The 23,531-nt window shown below is 40.7% G+C and overlaps 1 protein-coding gene across 1 annotated transcript in view; it reads right to left on the reverse strand.

The window, feature by feature from the left end:
* UXS1 (UDP-glucuronate decarboxylase 1) overlaps positions 1 to 23,531 on the reverse strand; it is a 155,574-nt gene that overhangs the window by 38,859 nt on the left and 93,184 nt on the right. The window contains exons 7-9 of the mRNA XM_007959502.1: positions 21,203 to 21,307; positions 10,967 to 11,026; positions 7,656 to 7,777 (exon numbers count right to left, since the gene is read on the reverse strand). Coding sequence (XP_007957693.1) covers positions 7,656 to 7,777; positions 10,967 to 11,026; positions 21,203 to 21,307 — 287 coding nt within the window. The remainder of the gene's footprint in view (positions 1 to 7,655; positions 7,778 to 10,966; positions 11,027 to 21,202; positions 21,308 to 23,531) is intronic.

Below are 23,531 nucleotides of genomic sequence, written 5' to 3' on the forward strand. Positions count from 1 at the left end.
CTATTGGAAGAAAATTTTCCTGGTATAATGGAAGATGAGAATATATTCATTCAAGAAATTCAACGAACCCTAAACAGGCTAGACCCCAAAAGAAAAGCACCAAGATATATTATCATCAAACTCACCAAAACCAACAAAGAAAGAATCTTGAAAGCAGCATGGGAAAAACGAAAAGTTACCTACATAAGGGGCAACCAATAAGACTAAGCTCAGATTTCTCAGCAGAAACCATGCATGCGAGAAGACCATGAGATGGTATATATAAAACCCTGAAAGAGAAAAATTTCCAACCAAGAATTATATACAAGCCAAACTGTCCCTCAAATATGATGGCAAAATTAGGACATTTCCAGATAAGCAGAAATGAAGGGAATTTGTTAAAACCAGACCAACCTTACAAGAGATGCTAAAAGGAGTCCTTTGGACAGAGAACCAACAACAGCAAACAACAACTGGCCATTAAAGCACATGATGGTATAACCCAGAAACCAACCCAGTTATAGAAGTAGCCAAAGGAAATAAGCCTACAAGATTGTAAACAGGGAACCAGAGACAGCAATTGACAGATGAAGATAACTAGAAACCAAAAAGAGGGAAAAAACTGTGTAGTTACAGAACTTCTGAATGGTAGGGAAATCAAGACAACTATAAGGAAGATGGGGCAATCTACTTTTGTTAGTGATACTGCCTTGGAAACCCAAGGAGAGGTCGCTATGAGTTGGGTCCGACTTGACGGCACATAACAACAACAACAACATAAGATAGAATAGACTGTTCTAAACTTGGTAAGAAAATTATAAATCACAGGGTAACTTCAAAGAAAAATGATAAACCTTCACATCAAAATAAAGAAAAGGACGAGCACAAATATTTACCAAATACTAAAACAATAGGAACAAAGGAAGTGATAACACAATTCATAAACAAAAAGAGCTCAGCATAGAAAATTACATGGAACAAAGAAATCAACAACAGGAAAAACCTCATAACAAAATGATAGCAACAAATTCACACTTATCAATAATTACATATCAGACAAGGGACTTACCTCTAAAAATTATAGAAAACTCTAAAACCCCAACAACAAAAAGATTAACAATCCAATTAAAAAATGGGCATAAGACATGAATGGATATTTCACCCAAGAGGATATTTCAGGCAGCCAGAAAATACATAATACAAAAATGCTCACGATCATTAGCCACCAGAGAGATGCAAATCAAAACAACGAGATACCATCTCACCCCAGCACTAATAGTAAAGTTCAACAAGACAAAAAATAACAAATGCTGGCAAGGATGTGGAACTCTCATACAATGCTGGTGGGATTGTAAAATGATATAACCACTGTGAAAAGCATTTGACCCAGCAAACCCATTACTAAGTATATATTCTAAGGAAGTGAAAGCCAGGACAAGAACAGATATATGCACATCCATGTTCTTTGCAGCACTAATCATAATAGCAGAAAGATGCAAACAACCTAGGTGCCCATCAACAGAAGACTGGATAACCAAACTATGGTACATATATACAATGGAATACTATGCAACCCTACAGAATAATGCAGAATTGGCAAAACAATGCAGAACATGGATGAACTTGGGAGGACATTAAAACCAAACCAAAACCAAACTCACAGCCATTGAGTCAGATCTGACTCATAGTAGCCCTTCCTTGGGTTTCCGAAATAGTATCACTACAGAAGTAGATTGCCCAATCTTCCTTCCGAGGAGTGGCTGGTGAGTTTGAACCGCCAGCCTTCCAGTTAGCAGTCAACTGCCTTAGGCATTACGCACCAGAGCTCCTAGGACATTATGCTGTGTGAAATAAAGTCAATCACAGAAAAACAAATATTTTATTAGTCTATTATTGTAAAACGTCCAGAGGAGGTTTATATATGAAGGAAATTTTCTTTGTTGGTTATCAAGGGTGGGAGGGGAGGGAGGGGAGAGAACACTGTTAGATAGGTAGAGATAGGTATTGATTTGGGTGAAGAGAAGGGCAATGTACCAAATGTGAGTGATCAACACAGTGGCACTGAGGAAAAGGAAGACATAGAGAGGTGCATGGGAGGTACAGACAACAAAGATGAACCCTTTGGCACATACAGTACTGTGTTCTCAGTGAAGGCAAACATGGGTATACGGGGGGATGGATGGGTGGACAGGTATGTTTATGCAGGGGGAAGTGTGCCCAAGACCATGTACATGGTTGACAGACCATGATTCTGCAAGTGTATTTGTATGTTCTGTAAGAATCCCCAGGTATATAGTAGAGCTGACAAGGGACAAGGTTGTAGTCATTTTTTGGACACAGCTACCCAGAGGGAGCAAGTAGTTCAACCAGTGGGCTTGGGAACATAGTACAGGGGACATCAAGCTCAATTGGCATAACATACTACACTAAAACAGTTCCACATCCCTACATTGGTGAGTAGTGACTGGGATCTTAAAAGTTTGCAAGCAGTCATCTAGATGCAGCGATGGGTCTCTCTTCATCCAGACCAAAGAAGAATGAAGGAAATCAAAGAAACATGGAAACATTTAGTCCCAGGAAGCGGTACCCCATGCGATCCTCAGCCTATACAACTATGAGACCAAAAGAATTAGATGGTGCCTGGCTACCGCTGCCAACCACTCAGAGGGGTATCTATGTAGGAAGGAGATCCTGGAGAGAATGGGAGTACAATGTGGAACAAAACCTAAAATCATTTGAAAAAAAAAAAAGGGACCAGGTTTGCTGGTCTGATAGAGCTTGATGGAACCACTGAAACTGTGGCCCCTAGCTGCCCTTCAGGTCTGGAATTGAACCCACGCCTGTGGCTTCCAGCCAAACAAAAGACAGGCATATGAGCTGAACATTTATATTAGGTAGATACCTCCTTGGAGAGATCAAGCATGGGAGAATAGAAGGGCTATGTATGCAGAGGGAGACAGCTCGGAGGGCAGGAGTGCATGTGAGGTAAGGACACAGGGAAGAGGTAACTATGGGGAGGAGGAAGGAGGGGAGCAATTGCATTGTAGGAAATTGCAGTCAATGTCATGAGACAAAGTGTATGTGAGTGCTATATGGAAAGTGAATTTGCTCTGTAAACTTTTACCGAAATCACAATTAAAAAAAAAAAAAAAAGCCTCCAAACTCTAAGAGAATAAACTCCTGTTTGTTAAAGCCAAAAAAAAAAAAAGTTAACAGGTAAGTAAACATGCTAAGCACAGTGATTTAAGCTCTAACAAATCTATAAACTACCCAGGGCTACATGACAGCCTAAGGGTCCCTGGGTGATGAAATGGTTAAGCACTGGACTAATAACCAAAAGGTAAACAGTTCAAACCCACCCAGAGTTGCCAGGTGTCAGAGAGACAGGCCTGATGATCTGCTCCTGAAAGGTCCCAGCCTTGAAAACCCTACGGAACAGTTCTGCTCTGCACACATGGGATGCTGTCCAGTTGATCTGCACATACAGTACTACGTTGTCAGTGAAGACAAACATGGATACACGGGTGGATAGACAGGTGGACAGGCTGAACTATTAGGTATGCCTGTGCAGGGGGTAGTATATCCAAGACCATGTCGATTTTAACTTGACAGCAACTAACAACACAACAGCCTGGACTCTAAGTTTCATGGTCTCCTTCCTAGAAAGCACTGAGTGTATCTTCTACATGACAATTCTCAAATCTAATATCACTGTGGAAAGTAATACAAACATTCAGTTTCCAAATCTAGAACTCACAGCAGCCCAGTTATAAGTATACTACTAACTTGGTGATGGGCATGACTTTTCCACTCATTCAGCACACTCTGCAGAGAGCCTGCTATGTATAAAGCATGTGACTGATGATTTTTACAGTAGAGGTATAATGGTGAGTTAGTAATATCTCCTTCACAAGGATGGCCCCTTGTTATATATTAAGACCCTCTGAATAGGGCTCCTATCCAAGACACATAATCAGCCAAAGGCATAAGGGACTTGCTGTTCACATGAAAGAGTTCATAACAGGTACATTACTCTAGTTTTCAGGGCAATTTCATCCATGTTATTAAACTCTTGAGACCTTACGAAATCTAAGTACTGACAGTTACAGAGTTACTTAGATGCTACATTCCTCATTCCTGGTCATCAAATAAGTATGACGTGTGGAATCACATGTACATGAAATGCATACCTGTCTAGAATCCAGGTGCCTAGGACACTGCCTGGCTTATAGTTATATTACAGTGAAACCTGTGTGAGCCAGAACTTGAAAAGACTGCTTTGTTTTTCTGGGTCTTTCAAGTTTTCTGCCTTTGACACAATGCAGCCTTATCATTTTTCTATCACCATTAGTGGGAAACATTTGAATTTTCCTTCTCTGACAGGTTTCCACCTTTCACACATTCCAGCTTTTGCACATTATGTTGTATTATTGGTTCTCTGGGTGGTGTAAATAGTTTATGTTCAGCTACTAACCAAAAGGTTGGCAGTTCGAATCCACACGGCAGTGCTATGAAAGAAAAGCCTGGCAATGTAGTTCTGGAAGAGCAGAGTCATTAAAAATCCTATGGAGTGCAATGCAGTTGATCTCTGATATATATGGGGTCACCATAAATCAGAAGCAACTCAACAGCAACAGGTTTGTCTTTGTTGTTTTTTAAAAATATTAATCACTATAACCATCAATAAGCTCATATCTTAAGGTAATATGCATAGTTTCAAAATTATGTAAGTTACATAATTAATCATTAAATAAAAATTAAAGTTCAATAAAAATGTCCTGTTTGCCCACCAGCTTTACCTATGTAAAAACTCACTAAAGTAAGAAATACTACCACAACAAGACTGAAAGCAAAAGAAAACAGGTAACCCTTCCAATCCCACTCCTAGGTGTATGTATCCTAGAGAACTAAAACCACTGACACAAACAGGCATATGTACACATATGTTCACCACAGCATTATTCAGAACAGCAAAAAGATGGAAACAACCTAACTGCCTAACAAAAAATGAATAGATAAACCATGGTATGTACACACAATGCTATGGTATAAAGACAGAAAGAATAATGGTGAGTTCTCAAAATACAGCACAGATGAATCTGGAGGACATTATGCTGGGTGAAGTAAGTCAATCATAAAAGGGCAAATACAATGATCTCATTATAATAAAAACACCAGAAGAGATATATATAGAGAGAGCAACAAAATCTGGTGGTTGCCACGGATAGAAGGATGAGGGAAGGAGAATCACTTTCTGGATCACAGACACTTGCTAGTTTTGGTGATGGGTAAGGCAGTTCTGAATAAGAGTGAATTCAGCATAACTTAACCAAGGTAAAAGATGACACCAAGAAGTTCACAAGAATAAGGGACAGTTTTGGTAAAAGCTACAACATATACAATCTTGCAAACAGAAGTAACAAACAAAAAGGGTATTTGTCATTACAAGGTACATATTTATGCTTATATATGTATGTTGTTATGATGTGCCGTCGAGTCAGACCACTCCCTGTGGTCACCTATCAGCCAAAAGACAGGGTGGCTCAGAAAATAAATAATATCATCCATGAGTATTGTGCTCCTCTAAACAATCACCTAAATGAGACCTAACAGTTAACATTTACCCTAGACCAAACACAAGAATGTAAAGGAGGATGAGGAAGCTAGATCAACGGAAACAGAACAACCAAAATGAAAATAAGAATGCTGACACATTGTGATAAAAATGTAACGTGTCATCAAACAATCTGTACAGAAATTGTTAAAAGAGAATTTGCTATGCAAATTTTCTCCAAAAACACAGTAAAATATATTTAAAAAAAAACAACTGAGAACCACATTACTCCTCAAACTCATTATGCAATAAAACAAAGCTGTTTGCCCCTCACATACTCCAGTTAATTTCCATAAGTACAAACATACTCTATATATCTGGGAAACCATTTTAAACTTTTGTGTCAAGATATTCTGGTCTCATAAATGATAAAGATACATCCTTTCTAAAACTCATTAACATTTCTTAGAATAAAGAGCTGATATAAGCCAAATTCTCAAAGTAGCTTAGTATTAGTTTTGTTTCCAGCCAAGAAATAAAGCAGAAAGCTTTCAGTACTTACATCACCACAGGGTTATTTTATGGGTCTTTAATGTGGGTATTTCATTAAAAAATATGATAAGAAAGAAAGGCTCCCTGACAACCTTCTTCAAAAAAGGAAAGGAGGGGGAAAAAAAGAGGTAACATGCCAAGAGGACTGCTTACTTGGCATTCTGTGTGGGCCAAACACTGTGGGCTCCTGCCAGTTCTAAGACAGACACTCAAGGGAAGACACTGCAGGCCCAGGGCGTGACAACTCAGAGCTGGACACCAAGAAACTGTCCTCCCCATTCACAAAGGCAACAGCTGTCTGCCTCTTCTAAGCTCGCCTGCAGTCTGGACCAGGGGCTGAGAAATGCTATTCACAGGGACAGAAGCCCTGTCCCTGTTACTCATCACTCAGTTCCCAAGAGCATAGACCAGCCCCCAGCATCTGTCAACGGACTATCCCAGAACAACCTTCTGTGTCCACGTTTAATAACCTACATGATTCTCGCTGTAATGAAGGAGACAAGTGGCTTATTTCCATAAAGTGTGAAGATATAAAAATACTGACCCAAGCATAATGAAGATAAAGTCACTGAGAAGATGGGTGGAATAAGCCTGATCCATCATTTGACTGCACTCAGAGGCCCTTATCTGCACCATCTCATCTGCTCCTACTCAGTCCTATGATATATTATGAACTCCGTGTTAGAGCTCTATGTTAGACACAAAACTGAGCAGCCAACATGTAGGTCACTTTTCAGGTCACATGGTAGAAGAGCCAGGGTTGGAACCCACATCCTTGGCCTCTTAAGTCCGTGGGTTCTTTCTACTATAACATGTGAGTGAGCAAATTTGAAACATGGAACCATCTATGGTGAAAGTATCCAGAGCAAAGTAATTCACGAAACAGGAAATAATGGTAAGTAAATAGAAATAATGTAGTTCTTAAAGAGATATACACTAAAGAAATAATGAATTCATTTTATATTAGATTATCAAAAGGAAAATTTTTTTAAAATCCACTGAAGTGATAAAACAGATGCATTAACTACCTGAAAACCAAACCCACTGCCATTGAGTGGATTCTGACTCACAGTGGCCCTATAGGACAGACTAGAACCACTGAATAGGGTTTCTAAGGCTATATATCTTTACAGAAGTAGATTTCCTTATCTTTATCCCACAGAGAGACTGGTAGGTTTGAATTGCTGACCTTTTGGTTAGCAACTGGATGCTTTTACCACTGTGCCACTAGAGTGCCTTCTTACTAACTTCTGGTAGCCAATTTGGCATTAAGAAGCATACAGTAGTTCAGTCACACATTAGTATTCGAAACCTAAAAATCTATCCCTAGGAAGTTATCTTTGAAAAAGGTACATGGAAAAAACTGTTGATGATACCATTAATTCACAACAGGGAAAACTGGATTTCCCCAGCACCTATCTCCTAGCAAAATTAATTATTTAGCATTTAATTCCTTTACAATGATTTATATTTGATGTTGCCAAAAAACATCAAAGGCATGCACCCCACAAACAGGTGCTCTGTGTTTATGCACCATAAGCCTCCCCCACCCCCAAACCTAATTAAGTACCTGCTTCATATAGGCATAGCACATGGTCTCTGCAACACGTTTGCCTTCATCGTAACAGGCTCGGGGTCCTATTGGATTCACATGGCCCCAGTAATCCTCACTTTGAGGGTGGACTTCAGGATCTATGGATAGGGGAAAAATGAGACTTTGTTTTCATCTTTCTTTCTTGCGGGCTGATAAGCAATGCAGATTTACCATGCAAAATAGAACTTTGACCAAATTAAGCATTTAAAAATGGAAACATACATATAAAAGAGGGAACTTCAATGTTCTAAAACCAAGTCTCTAGTTCTGATGGGCCATCGTGTTTTTTACTCTGATATTAAGTAATAATAGTGGTTGTCTACTTTACAGGAAAAAAAAAGAGCAAAGTCTCTCAATTTTAAGTCTTCACTTTCTCCTTTAAATTTTGCTTAACTTTTAGACTGTTTACACAAACTATAACTAAATATCATCTATATGAAGGGATACATGGTTTAAATCTTGTATTTGTAAAATACATAAGTACAATAAAGCATACATTTTGAATGAACTAAAAACTAAAAAAATCTCTGTGGAATACCATATGGTATACCAAATATGCCATCACCAAAACAAAACTGAGAACCACAGATGGGAAAACCAGAAGGCCAGGATTAGTGTGGGCAGAGAGCAAGAGTGGTCCCATGGCAAATGGATGCTTGTTCCTTTCATGTTTATTTTTTATTTCCTAATTCCTGTTTTTGTAGCATGTAAAATCAAATCTCATTTTAAAATGTACCCAAGAAACAGACTATTTAAAGAAACCTAGTAATAAATTCTGTTTAAATGCAAGAATATTTCTGGAATGTGAATTGATACCTAATTTATCTGGTACACCAGGAATTTTATGCATACTCTGAACATAACCATGCTGTAAAATGTATATGTCTTTCGCAAGAAATTTAGAAAAACAAGGTACAAGAAATATATTCTATAAATTCTTGTTCTTGTACCTAAAGTTTGACTTCTGGCTCATTTGTGACATGATGACATGGGGCAAGAACATGAAACGAACATACTCTTGCCATATGTGTTCTGAGTTGGCCATAGCAGCATTTTAGAAGTATGGCACAGAATAAAACTTCTTTATCTGCTGCTGTGGTTTAAAATTAAGAAGGGACACATTTTTTCCAGTGCAAAATGAAAGAAAATGCTAAAGGCAAATACTCCCTGAGAGAAGAAAACCAAAGGCTTAAATTCACACAGATGTAAGAGATAATTGGTATCACATCTTTTTCTGGGGATTTCTGCCTAGGGCTGGGCAAGCTAGACCCTGAGAGTGAAGGAAGACAGATGAGGCAAAGGATGGGAACGAGGAAACTGAGTATACCCAATCCGCCCCTTAACTGGTCCCCATCTGAACTGAAATAAAATGCCCAGGATACCAATGTTCATGAAAAAGTCCCCTCACGGAATCACTTTGTTATTTTACAAAAGCAATAGTGCAGACTCAAAAATGATCGCCAGTCTCCTCTTTTCAGCACTTTGTGAGGCTAACATATGAAGCACATACTCCACAAAACCAATTTACCTTATTTATCAACCACCAGACTAAAACAATGAGTGAATGTTGCAAATTACAATACAATGATATAACAACTCTAAGGAAAATAAGCAGATAATAGGCAGATAATAATCAATCAGGTGGACAGGGAAGAAAGGTGGATGTGGAGATGAAATTGCATCATTCTGGACATGTAACATGAGCACTTTTATGTTTTAGATATTTTAATACTCGGCTCTTGCATTATATCAACAACCTTCTTTTCGTAATCTATTAAGCCAGTCAGAGAAACCAAAGGGGAATCAGGCAATGCCACAGAAGTGAAACCTGAGGATCGTTTGTTGAACAAACCATGATATAGGTAAGAACCAAGCCCATTGCCATCAAGTTAATTCTGACTGATAGCAACCCCCATAAGGGTTTTCAAGGCTATAAATCTTTATAGAAGCAGACTGCCTCATCTTTCTCCTGCAAAGCAGCTGATAGGTTCAAACTGTCAACCTTTTGGTTAACAGCCCAATGCCTTAACCACAGTACCACCAGAGCTCCTTATGCGAAGGACAAACAAACAAACAAAAAACCCAAACTCACTGCCATCAAGTCAATTCCGACTCATAGCAATCCCTCCTTGTGTTTCTGAGGCAGTATCTCTACTGAAGTACATTGCCCAGTCTTCCTTCTGATGAATGGCTGGTGGGTTTGAACCGCCAGCCTTCTGGTTAGCAGTCAGATGACTTAGGCACTACACAACTAGAGATCCTGTAGGAAGAACGGGGAGGGGAAATGCAAGAGTCCACTCAACTTCCTAATCAAAAAACAATGGAGTAAGCATGAGGTGAGGTGGAACCTTCTCTTTTAACTTCCAAAGACTGCAAAGGAGAAGTGGAGAATGTGCTACCTTTTCACAGAAATTATAAAGATATAAATGAATGCATTTGGTAGGATATTTGTTTCAGTGATTTTTTTTTCTCCTATTTGGTTTCTTTAGTTAAACAAAAATGGATCTCCTCGGACTTTACCCACCTACTTATTTCTTCTATCCACAATGATAATGTGAAGTAGAAAAATCACATTATGTCAGAGTCTGGCTTCCACTGAGTCAATCAAGCTGTTGTCACTGCACTCATACTCATTTGGCATTTGAACGGAAGTCAACATAAATTGAAAAGGCAGCTCTTGTCACCACTCCTAATACTCAGTCCCTCTAAGATCAAAATTGTATTTCTGGTGGATATGGGGAGATGTTGAGAGTGCTATAGGTTGGTAAAATAAGTCTATCTTTCTGGTACAATCCATTTACGATTCTACCAGAAATCATTATAAAACACCTCAGGCTATCAATGCATATTATCTTCACCAACTCCAAGTTCTCAGTAGGTCAGACATGCAACATGTATTGTTTCTACTGAAGAGTAACACATCGGGTAAACAGTTTCTTAAAATGAATTGATTTCTGGAGTACTTTCAGAGCTGAATGGTAAAAAATATACTTTTATGGATGCATAAATGGTGGGTCCTTAATTTGCAAGGTTACATGATACAATACTCCTAAGGTGTGCTTCAGCAGTTTAAAAAAGAGAGAGAGGTTCATTCCACCCAGAGGAGGAGATGGCTGAAACAAAAGCTTCTTTGCTATTTATTATCTGTGGGATTAGGAAGTATAGGCTTGACTTTCTTCAAAGTGGAGCCCTGGAATCATCTTTTATTCCTTTTTTTATCTGAGACAGGATGAAAACAGTCAAATGGGACCAGAGTAACCTGCCTCAGAGGGGAGCCCTTTACTCACCGCCATACACCTCAGAGGTAGAGGCCAGGAGAAGACGGGCACCAACTCGTTTCGCCAGCCCTACAGAAAGCAAAAATATGATGAGAAGCTGTGCGTTACGGGAAAGCACACATGCATGTGCACATTTTTGTTGCCAATTTAAGAATTTTTTTAATTATTAAAGGTATCTTTAATTATCCCTACTTCTTCAACTACCCACTCATATTGCATCTACTTTGAAACCAAAATCAAAATAAAAACAGTAAGGAAAACACAAATGAATCCTCAGGACAGTAATTCATTGGATACTTGTAAGCAAAGCCAACTTGCACAAATGCAGAATCTGTTGATTTGGTAAGGTGTGACTTAGGAGTTTCATAAAGACTTCTTTGTCTCAAAATATCATTGAGTATTTTATCAGGTAACTTCACACTGATAGGCAGAAGGCAAGGTCCTTTTTACCTTTACTTCTACTATTTTTTCATTACCTGAACATCCCACCCCGCTCCAATGTCTGTGTTCATATCCCTCTATGTTTGGGCAATACCATACCACCATCCTCCCACCTCTTTATCTGCTTCTTTCAAGGTTCAATTTAAACAGCACCTTTGCCAAAGCAACTTGCCACCCTTTCTCTATCCTGCTCTAGCCGCCTTTCCTGCATTTACCACTCATATATAGAGTAAACTAGTAAAATAAACAAAGCCAGTTCTCGTTAAGATGGTTCCCACTCCTGGTGACCTCCTGAGTGCACAGTAGAACTGCTCTACTTTGGGTTTTATGGCTATGTATGCCCTTTCAGAAGCAGATCACCAGGCCTTTCTTTCAAGGAGCGTCTGGGTAGATTCAGGTGGTAACCTTTCAGTTACCAGTTCAGCCCTTATATACCACCCAGGGCCTTAGAATGGACTAGCTTCCATCAATATCTTTTTCAAACTAGTGATTAAGTAAGTATGGAAAACATTACAAACATTTTCTTAAATGCAGTGCCCTAAACTACAGTAATTCAAAGGCTCAGGGAAGTCCTGCACAAAAGAAACTCATTTCCCTTGGCCTAATGTCCTGTTTCCCAAGCGTATTCCATCAGAGCTTTCTGTGTACAGAGCACCACTATAAGAGAAAGGGGTCTGTGTCTCACACCTCCTCAGCATCAAACACTGCACACAGGATGGAAGTCCAATGTTTACCCAGAAAGTGTTCTAGGAGGGAGACATGAGGCATGCATACATAATCTGTGAGTACTTCCTGGGAGGCTGGGATGGTAGTGAAGGGTCCTAGCATAAGGGTATCAAAGGTAAAAATGTACATGAACATCTGAGGGAGGGAATCAGGGAGCCACAATGAGTTACATAAAGAAAAGAAAACGGGGTTGCTAAAACTGTAAGGATTTGAAGATAAACTGTGCAAACCCAACAATCCGCTTGAAGCAAAAAATGTTAAAAAGATTCCATATAAGATGACATTTACAGGCTACCGACACAAAGATGCTTCTAATTTCACACCACAGAAGTCTGGGAGATGGACCATCACAGTGTATTACTCAGTGGAGACAATGGTAGTAGCTTCAAAAGGAAGAATCCGTTTGTCTTTTTCTTTTTTTGTAATTAAATTTTTTATGATTACATAATTGTAGATACAAATGCAGTGGTGAGAAGTAATACAGAGACATTGACCTGTATATGTAAAAAATGATGACTTGGCAAATGTGTTACACAGTAAAACCTCCAAAAGCTGGAACCTCTATAAGGTAGAAATCTGTCAGAGAAGGAAAACTCAAAAAATATTTTCCACTAACAAAGAGTGACTACGACTGCAGCCTGTCAAAGGCAGAAAACCTGACACACCAAACCACAAAGCAGTCTCATCAAGTTCCAGCTCTCACAGGTTTCACTGCATATATTATCACAACTAACAAAAGTAATAGAGAGATCTTTTATACTTTTACTCAGTTTCCCCTAACAGTGAAACCTTGGAAAACTCTAGTATGGTAGCACAGCCAGGATAATGACATCAATAGTCATGACACAGAACACTCCACCTGCTACCTCATGTTGCCTTTTTATAGCCATGCCTCCCTCCCTCCCTCCCTCCTCTTTCCTTAACCCCTGGCAACCACAAATTTTTTTCTCCATTTCTATAATTTTATCATTTCAAGGATGATATACAAATGGAACCAAACATACATAACTTTTAGGGACTAGATTTTTTCACTTCACATAATTCCTATGAGACTCATCCAAGTCATGTTATGTATCAATAGTTCATGCCTCTTTATCACCAAACAGTAAGTCTGTTGCAGGGATGTACAACACTTTATTCAATCATTCATCTATTATAGGGCATGCTGGTTGTTTCCACTCTGGTAGCTCAGTGCCTAAGGCATCTGACTGCTACCCAGAAGGTTGGTGGTTCAAACTCACCAGCTACTTCACAGAATGAAGACTGGACAATCTACTTCTGTAAAGATTTACTGCTTTGAAAACCCAATGAGAATCACTATGAGTTGGAATCAACTCAATGGCAGTGGTTTTTGGTTTGTTGTTTCCAGTTTATGGCTGTTATGAATAAAGCTGCTATGAGTATTCATCATAGATTTCTGTGTGAACCTAAGTTTTCACATTTCTGAGATAAATACTCATGAGTGCAATTACTAGGTCAAATGGGAGTTGCACTAGGAAGGAAAGTTGGACAATCTACTTCTTTAGTGATACTGCCTTGGAAACCCAAGGAGGGGTTGCTATGAGTTGGATCCAACTCGACAGCACTGTTTTGTTTTGTTTTAACCCCCTTTGTAATAGGTTAATAATTATTTTTAGTTTAGCTCCAGGATCTGATTAGCCCTTGACACAAGTTAATTCAAGGAGTCTGACCTGACCAGGACCAGAAGATTCATGCTATCAGGATATACATGCCCAGAGAAAGCAACTCTACCCTTCAGCTGACTGTGGAACCAAAACTCATTAGAATTACATCATTTGTGCAGTACAGACCCATTTCAGAAGCAAGGGGTCCACCGGCCACTTTCACGCCAAGCTACAATCCTGCATTCTAATCTATAATCATGACCCTCCCCCAGAAATCTCACGAATAAGCTTAACTTCCCCATTTGCTGCAAGCTTAAAAGTGAAAGTAAGTAACCCAAACCAAAAACAAAAGCAAACTCACTGCCATTGAGTCAAATCCGACTCATAGCAACCCCTCCTTGTGTTTTCCAGGCAGTATCACTACAGAAGTAGATTGCCCATCCTTCCTTCTAAGGAGTGACTGGTGAGTTTGAACTGCCAGCCTCCTGGTTAGCAGTCAAATGCCTTAGGCACTACGCCACCAGAGCTCCCCTGCTGAACTCCTTTGGAGACAGCAGTCTCAGCTGCTCCTTCACATTGGCCTTCTGAGTAATGCTTCTTTCCTCGCCTCAACCTGAATCTATGATTCTGTGAACTGAGCTGAACAGAACCTGGACCTGGATTTGTAGTTTCATTTCCTGGTGAGCCACCCAAAAATGCCATTTGGTGGTCAGTCTGTGCCCACTTGGATGAAAGAATGCTTGGGGTGCCCCTGGAGAGTTCTCCAGAGAGCCTTCAACATGTGAGACTCAGCCCAGACCCAACAATGACTCCTTGAGAGGCAATGGAAGAACCTTATCTCAGGAAAGCTTACGTATGTTCTGATCAGAGGTCTGAGTGTGTAAATCTGGTCATTATTTACCAAATTTACAGTTGCTGTTGTTGAGCCTGTGCTGAGGGCAGGAATGCCCAGTATTTAAGGAAGGGAAGCAAAGCAGCATTAATTGCTGTAAGTGTTAGGATTGGTAAACTAACCTGCCTGTCTGGTGGCTTTTCTCTTTTGATCTTCTGATGCAGTTTCTTTGGTTTTGAGATGGGTAACAACCAGGGTATACCAAAGCACATTCCTCTAGGACATATTTTAAAATATTGGAACAAATTTGGTTATGATCCCATGAGGAAGAAAAATCTGGTTTTTTCTTTTGTAAAGCACGATCCATAGCCACAATACAAGTTAGGTGACCAAAAACACTGGCCACCTCATAGGTCAGTAAATTATAATACTATTTTACAGTTGGATTTGTTTTCCTCCCACATTGGCAAATGGGATGAGTAAATGTCCACAGAATTTTTCCTATCTTTGTATAGTGATAAAGAAACTCAACAAGCTTTCAAGATTTGTGTTAGACTATTACTAAAGGTAAGCAGCCTTCAGCTCCTCCCCTGGAACTGATTGGAGGAGAGGATCTTTATGACCCCTTAAGTCCCTTGAACCCCCCCTCCTCCATAACCACCTGAACCAGACTCCACTTTTGAGCAGAAGCCACAAGTGAGAGGTGAACCTGCAGGAGGCTCCCTAATTTCCCCTTCTCATACCTGCCAGGGCACACCCTATCAGGTACCTGATTTGACCCAGAAAGGGCCAGAGACTGGGCCAGGCCATGGTGTTATGGCTAGAGGTCACTATCCACTTCAGTAAACCCCCACAGGTTAGGATGCATGTGTCTTTTGGCACAGCAGACTTATACCATTGGAAGAATTACACTCTAGTTTCGGTGTAGTAGATTTCTTAATGTGGCTTTTCTACCTATAAGTCTTTGTAAACTCTGTGGTGGAATTTGTTGTAAGCAACTGAGGAGCTCCTGATTGTAAAAGTTATCCACCTGGGGTATTTCTGTTGGGCGTGGCACAAAGTAATGTTCAGGGAAGTTTGCTCTCTCTCAAGTACTTAGAATTCCGATGTTATGATTAGCTAGTTTGGCCATGATTAGCTAGTTTGGGCACTCTGCCAGGCTCAAAAGGAGGCCTCCTAGAGACAGAAGTCTCTCTGACTGCTGGCTGAGGACGTATTGCTGAAAGAGACATGCGCTCCTGAGAGACACGTGCTGCTGGGAAAGAGACACAAGAGACACGCATTGCTGAGAGAGACACCGAGGAACACACACAGCTGGGACAGAGACTGTGAGAGACTGTTGGTGGAGAGACAGCAGGCTGAAAGAGACTGAGTGTTTTTCCTGAACTTGAATTGTAACCTGGTGCTTCCCTAATAAACCCCATAATCTGTGAGTTCTGTGTAGCCACTGCAGTGAATTATCGAACCCAGCAAAAAGGTGGTGAGTGCTGCAGGAGGAATGGTTGGTGTCAGGGTTGGTGAAAGGGCTGGAGGGAGGCAGCATATCTGGCCTAGAAGGAATAGGCCTTGGGCTACTGATGGTGATTCTGTCTTCCTCTTGTGTGGTTAGAGGAGGTCAGAACATGGTGCCTCCCTGCCCCTTTAGCACTAGGCTACTGAAAGGACCCAGGCAAAATGTGTGAACTACTGATTTCTATTTGTAACTCTTTTGACCCAATGTGGGCTGACTGTCAGTCACTCTTGACTACTTTGTTAACTCTAGAGAAAACAGAGAGTGGTAATGAGCCATACATGAGCAGAAGCGTAGAGGTAGAGACATGCCCAACTATGGCATGTGATAGCCCTACAGCCTGCTTCCCGAAGTCCCCCTACACAAGGCTGAGCCCCAGGAGTTGGGTTTATATGAAGGCCTGGAAACCTGAGGCCCTCAAAGAAAAGTGGAAAAGGACCCTATGAAGTCCTGGTGTCCACACCTACTGCAGTGAAAATGAGCAGCAAATGAGTGTGGATATACCACACTAGGATTAAGACAGCCCCTGTACTGGAGATCACTCAGCAGAGAGCATCCAGAACCAGTGTCTCTGAGTGTTGGGAGGCAGCTCCACTGGAAGGACTCAAATAGCTTTATAAGAGAAGCCACGAATAGATAAGTAGGTATGACTGTAGACTGAGATTGAACTTATTTTATTTGTTTTTGCCATTTCATACTTTGTAGTTTAGTTAGAATTAATAAGCGGATATTATGTTAAGAGGTGAGTGCTTTCCCCTTTGTTCAATATGAGAATTTTATTGTTAATAGTTTCTATTTCTTCCTTCAGCATTATTAATGGAGAATGGAATTTTAATATGCTCACCTGATTCCATCAGCAAATGGCAAATGTGACAAGGCTTAACAATTGTTGGATTTGTTCTCATTCTCCATCACATAAAGGACAAGGATTGCCTATAATCCCTCTACCCTACCATAAGGCTTACTGGTTGAACCTGGCAGGGCCCTCTTTGATTAATAGGAACAAGTCTTTAAGAACCCTTCAGTATGACACTCTTTGCTCCTTGCAGGTGGCAGCGTGGTATCTTGCTTGGATCCCCACTTACAACATCCTGGTTGGAAAGTGGCCCACCTATAATTCCATAGGCGAATATAGCAATGGAGGTTGGTCTCAAGGGAATATTGTCCAAATTTCAATGGAACTACATTAAAGCCTGCTTTGGGAAAATATAGGGAGCTCAGGTGGCACAGAGCCTAAGGCATTTGACTGCTAACCAGAAGGTTGGAGGTTCAAACCCACCAACCACTCCTTGGAAAGAAGGCTGGGCAATCTACTTCTGTAGTGATACTGCCTCAGAAACTCAAGTAGGGGTGGCTATGAGTCAGGACTGACTCGACAGCAGTGAATGGGGAAAATATAACTGACCAAAGCATTTTTTTTTTTTAATTGTGATTTGGGTAAAAGTTTACTGAGCAAATTCACTTTCCATACAGCAGTTCACATACACTTTGTCTCATGACACTGACTACAATTTACCACAATGCAACAGCTTCCCTCCCACTTCCTCCTGACAGTTACCTCTTCCCTGTGCCCATCCCTCCATGTACTCCTGCCCCTTGAGCTGTCACCCTGTGCATAAACAGCCCTTCTTTCTCCCATGATTGTTCTCTCCAGGGAGTGGATCTACCTCAGGCAAATGTTCAAGTCATATGCCTGTCTTTTATTTGGCTGGAAGCCACAGGTATGGGTTTAATTCCAGACCTGAAGGGCAGCTGGGGGCCATAGTTTCAGTGGTTCCACCAGGCTCTATCAGACCAGCAAACCTGGTCCCCCCCCCCCCTTTTTTTCCTCCAAATGATTTTGAGTTTTGTTCCACATTGTTCTCGCTCTCTATCCAGGATCTCCTACATAGATCCCCTTCCAAGTGGTTGACTGGTAGCCGGGCATCATGTAGTTCTGGTCTCATAGTCATATAGACTGAGGATCACACAGTGTACCACTCGCTTGAACTACTTGTTTCCATGTGTCTTTTGTTTTCTTCATTCTTCTTTGCTCTGGACGAGGAGAGACCCATCATTGCATCTAGATGGCTGCTTCCAAGCTTTTAAGATCCCAGTTGCTACTCACCAAAGTAGGAGATGGAACAATGTTTTGTGTAGTATGTTATGACAATTGAACTTGATGTCCCCTGCGACTATGGTCCCGAGCCCATAGGTTCAACTACTTGCTCCCTCTGGGTAGCTGGCTGTGACCAAGAAGTGACTACAACCTTGTCCCTTGTCAGTTCTATTATACACCTGGGAATTCTTATAGAACATACAAATACACTTGTAGGACCACTGTCTGCCAACCCTATACATGGTTGTGGACCCCCTGTGCAGTGGTACACTCCCTACTGCACAGACATAGCTAATAGTTCAGCCTGTCCACACATCCATCCACTCGTATACCCATGTGTGCCTTCACTGACAACACAGTACTGTACGTGCAAAAGGGTTCATCTTTGTTGTCTGCACCTCCCATGTACCTCTCTATGTCTTCTTCCTCAATGTCACCATGTTGATCACTCACATTTGGTACACTGCCCTTCTCTTCACCCAAATCAATACTTACCTCTACCTATCTAACAGTGTTCTCTCTCCTCCCTTCCCACCCTTGGTAACCAACAAAGAAAATTTCCTTCCATATAGAAATCTTTCCTTGACTTTTACAATAATGGACTAATACAATATTTGTCCTTCTGTGATTGATGTATTTCACTCAGCATAATGTCCTCCAGGTTCATCCACGTCATGTGGTGGTTTTGCAGATTCTATGTTATTCTTTAGGATTGCATAGTATTCCATTGTGTATATGTACCATAGTTCGGTTATCCATTCTTCAGTTGATGGACACCTAGGTTGTTTCCATCTTTTGCTATTGTAAATAGTGCTGTGATGAACATGGGTGTGCACATATCTGTTCTTGTCATGCCTCTCACTTCTTTAGGATATATACCTAGTAATAGGATGGCTGGGTCAAATGGTATTTCCAATTCCAACTTTTTAAGGAATTGCCATACTGCTTTCCACAGTGGTTGTACCATTTTACAGTCCCACCAGCAGTGTATGAGAGTGCCAATCTCTCTGCACCCTTGTTAGCATTTGTTATTTTCTGTCTTGTTGAACTTGACCAGAGCATTTTTAAAGCAGCTATTCAGTTGCCCCTCACCTCTTGTTTTTTAAGACACCAAGGTCTGTACTGATTGTGTGAGCATACAGTCTGTAAGAACTAGCCCTTCAACCATTCATGGATATGTACTTTGGGGTTGCTTTGGCCACCAGGAACCCATCCAGTGCCCTTTATCAGAGATAACATAGTCCAGTAGGAAGAGGCACAGGGCAAGGAGGGGGCTGTCTCTCCCCAACTTCACTACATCTGCTTGGGAAATGGCACAGAGCATGTTCCTTCCTATGATGGGCACAGGGAAGAACTATGACAACATCTATCTACGTATTATATGAATTTATTAAAAATATCTCAGTAGTGCTGTTGTTGTTGTTATGTGCCGTTGAGTTGGCCCCAACTCACAGGAACCCCTCCTTGGGTTTCTGAGGCAGTGTCACTACGGAAGTAGAATGCCCAACCTTCCAAGGAGTAGCTGGTCAACAGTGCTAGAGACTAGCTAATATGACCAAGTCATTTTCTTCTCAAATAACTATTGAAATGGGGTCTATTGCTTCTGTTACCCTTCAAAATCAAGCAACTTTAAACTTCATATTAGCCTCACATGGAGAGAGTGTGTGTATCTTAATGCCACCTGCTGCTCTTTGATCAAACGGGAAATCATTCAAGATCAAAAGAAAATTAATGAGATTCTTTACAAAGTATACCAGGATAGAAGTGCAGTTGAGGGAGTTTTAAAGTCTCATGGACCCAATTTTGATTGGCTCACTTCATGGCATCCAAACTTGGGATGGTTGAAATCCTTTTTCGTTGTAATACTGGGATCTTTAATTATCGTCTTGCTTTTACCTCTTTTTGGACCTTGTGTTATCAATACTGTAGTAAGATTTGTTTCTTCCAGAGCATGGCAAATCCATTTCCAGATGGTTATGACTCAGGAGTACCCCTCTTTTCCTCTAACACCAGCAAGCATGGCAGGGAGGAATTTTTGAATGCCCCTTTTCAGCAGGAAGTAGATATAGAACAGACTTTCAACCGCACTCCCTAAAGTTAGAGTTTAGTTTAACCTAAACCCCGAAAAGAAAAGAAGGGTATGAGGCGGCTACTAGAGAACTTAGAGCTGACAGTGGAAAACTGCTTTAGACTAACAGTGAAAAATTTGAGACACTACCTACTTTGTGAATAGGTTAATCATTATTTTTAGTTTAGTTCCAGGATCTACTTGGCACTTGCCCACAAGTTAATGCAAGGAGGTTGACCTGACTAGAACCTGAAAGATCCAGCCAGAACAGGACACACAAGCATAGAGAAAGCAATTCTACCTTTTAGCTGTTCCTGAAACATTAAGACTCATGTCAAGGAACCAAATCTCACTGGAATTCCGTCATTTGTGCCATACAGACGTATTTCAGAACCAAGGGGTCCTTTGGCCATTTCCATGTCAAGCTTTGATCCTGCCCTCTAATTCATAATCATTACCCTTCCCCAGAAATCTCATGAATAATCATAACTTCTCCATTTGCTGCAAGCTTAAAAATGAAAGTAACCTGAACCTCACTGAACTTCCTTGGTGACAGTCCCAGGTGTTCCTTTGATTGGCCTTGAAAATAAAGCATCTTTCCTTGACTCAACCTGAGTCTATGATTCATACTGCACCGAACAGAACCCGGATCGTGATTCACTAACATGTGCATATTATCCACAGCTGCACATCTAAGACATAGTATGTGTGGACACACACATATGAATCGCTGTAAAATGCAGGTTAGAACTCTCAGGGACATTACAGAGGTATCACCCTGATGGCAAATAAAGTCACACTGAAATAACAATGAAAACTTGTTAAATAACACTGGCAGGAGGAAGAGGGAGAAGACATAATAACCAAGATCAAACTACCTACCTATGGTTGAAATCTTCCAAAATATTTTCCACAAGAGCAGCAAAATAAGAAATGACAACTTACCCAACATATTCAATGTCCCAATTGTATTGGTCTTTAACGTCTTGATAGGATTATACATGTAGTTTGGAGGGGAAGCTGGCGATGCCAGGTGATATATCTGGTCAACTAAAATAGATAAAACAGAAGTATATTATTTCCAAGAAAAACACTAAAAAAATTCTGAACTCCTAGAAATTTTACTATAACACAAAGGTACTACTATAGCTTTCACCAAAATTCCAGTTGTTAGCATATTATTATCCACAGAAACATTTATAATTCACAGTACATTTATAATTAGAAGAACTCTCAACAAAAATAGAAAGTCTAATTATCTGGAGCCAAAACACATGCTGTGCCAATTATGTGAGCTTCTTCCTCCTCAAACTAGGGTCAATATGATTACTCAGCTGAATTTTTTATTTTTCTGAAAAGATTTATCTCACATAAAGCATTCAAAACATAAGGAAGATGGATCTTTCTGACTCAGAAGCAAGTATGCAAATCCAAAGTAAACTCTTTTTTTTTTTTTAAATTAATTTGTGAAGTAAATCTGACATTAAAGCAAAGGTATGAAAATATAGGGAAAATAGCCTTCCATGTCAGCTTCATGTATCTCAGGCCCTGAGATAACAATTAAGGAAGGTGGTTTTTAAAGTCATGAGAATGGCAAACGAATCTGGCTTCTGCACAACTCCACTTGTATACCGGCATTAACTTTAACACCCTAAAACAAATCTGTTGCCCTCAACTCACAGTTACCCTACCAGACAAAGTAGAACTGACCCACAGGGTTTCCAAGGCTGTAATCTTTTCAGAAGACTGTAGACCTTTCCATTAGGAGCCTAGTGCTTAACCAATGTGCCATCAGAGTTCGTCTACTTTAAGACTCAAAAAACCAAACTCACTGCCATCGAGTTGATTCTGACTCACAGCAACTCCTGCTGTGTTTCCAAGGCTGTAAATCTTTAGGGAAGGCCACTGCCCCATCTTTTTTCCAAGAAGAATCTGGTGGATTGGAACCACTGACCTCTGGTTAGCAGCCAAATGCCTTCCTTAACTCCTATACCACTTTAAGACTACCTGTCCCCAAATCATCTACTTTCTAGGAACAGGTTACACCAACCACACATCAGAGAGGCCCGTGTGAACTGAGTTTCTTCCTGTGAAATGGCAGTGGTAGACAGGTATACATGAGGAAAGTCACTACTCTAGACATTTTTGTATCATTGCATTCCATTTTAGCTCCAAGTGAATGGTATTACACCCACTGTCCACAAGAGAGCTGAGGAATGAGGATTTTAAAGCAACCATGTCAAAATTTTGTTTTGTTTTGTTTTGTGTACAGCTTTTGCCCCCAAACAACAGAGTACCAGCAAGGGCCTTTCTCTACCTCCTGGCCCTCCCCAGTTCCCACCTGCCTGGTTCCCACCACCCTCCCCACCCAGGTGATGATATGCTATGGCACATTAGGAGGCTGAAGTGTCACACATGACAGGCAAAACAGGATCATTCAGAAAAAACTACTAGTTCTCATGATGACTCCTCCAGTATGGTGTTTCTCAAAAAACACCTCAAATACACTTCTCCACTCACCACTTGTCTTGAAAATTTCCTCTAAGCTCCGGGATGGCAGCAGAAGTCAGTGTGGTCACTCCTGGCATGCAGGATGTTTACCTGACACATGTTCCCTGGCCAACCGTGAGAGCTCATCCTCAGATAAGGGGGCCAGAATGGCAGCTGCACAGAGAGCACTGCATGATGCTCTAGGTTTACTCTCTATGTCATTCATTATCCTGACCAAACTAACTTAAAGTCTGTGTGTAAGTGTGGGAGGCTCAGTGCATAGTCCCCTTAAGGCAAGAGTTCATTACAGGCCAGGGAAAAATGTGAAAGCCAGATGATCCTGTGGAGACAATATCTTTGGGAAAGGGTTTTAGGTATTGTTCAAGCCTGTAAAATTGCTAAGGCTAGTTCCCAGTAACTATCTTTTTTTCCTATACCAGGAACATCCATCGAGGGACACAGGAATAACAAATGACAGACTGCAGGCTCTATCTTCTAGGTAACTGTGAGGCCTCTTTGCCGTGAGTATTCCAATTGAACACTATGTTGTTGTTGCTGTTATGTGCCGTCGAGTTGGACCCGACTCATAGCGACTCCTCCTTGGGTTTCCGAGGCAGTATCACTACGGAAGTAGATTGCCCCATCTTCCTTCCCAAGAGTGACTGGTGGGTTTGAACCGCCAGCCTTCTGGTTAGCAGCCAAGTGCCTTAGCCACTATACTACCAGAGCTCCCATTGAACACTATAGGTAATATATATATAATTAATATATATTTAAAGTGTTC

The sequence above is a fragment of the Orycteropus afer genome, unplaced genomic scaffold, assembly GCF_000298275.1.
Source record: "Orycteropus afer afer isolate SDZICR_OR568_19922 unplaced genomic scaffold, OryAfe1.0 scaffold00017, whole genome shotgun sequence".
Classification (NCBI taxonomy): Eukaryota; Metazoa; Chordata; class Mammalia; order Tubulidentata; family Orycteropodidae; genus Orycteropus; species Orycteropus afer.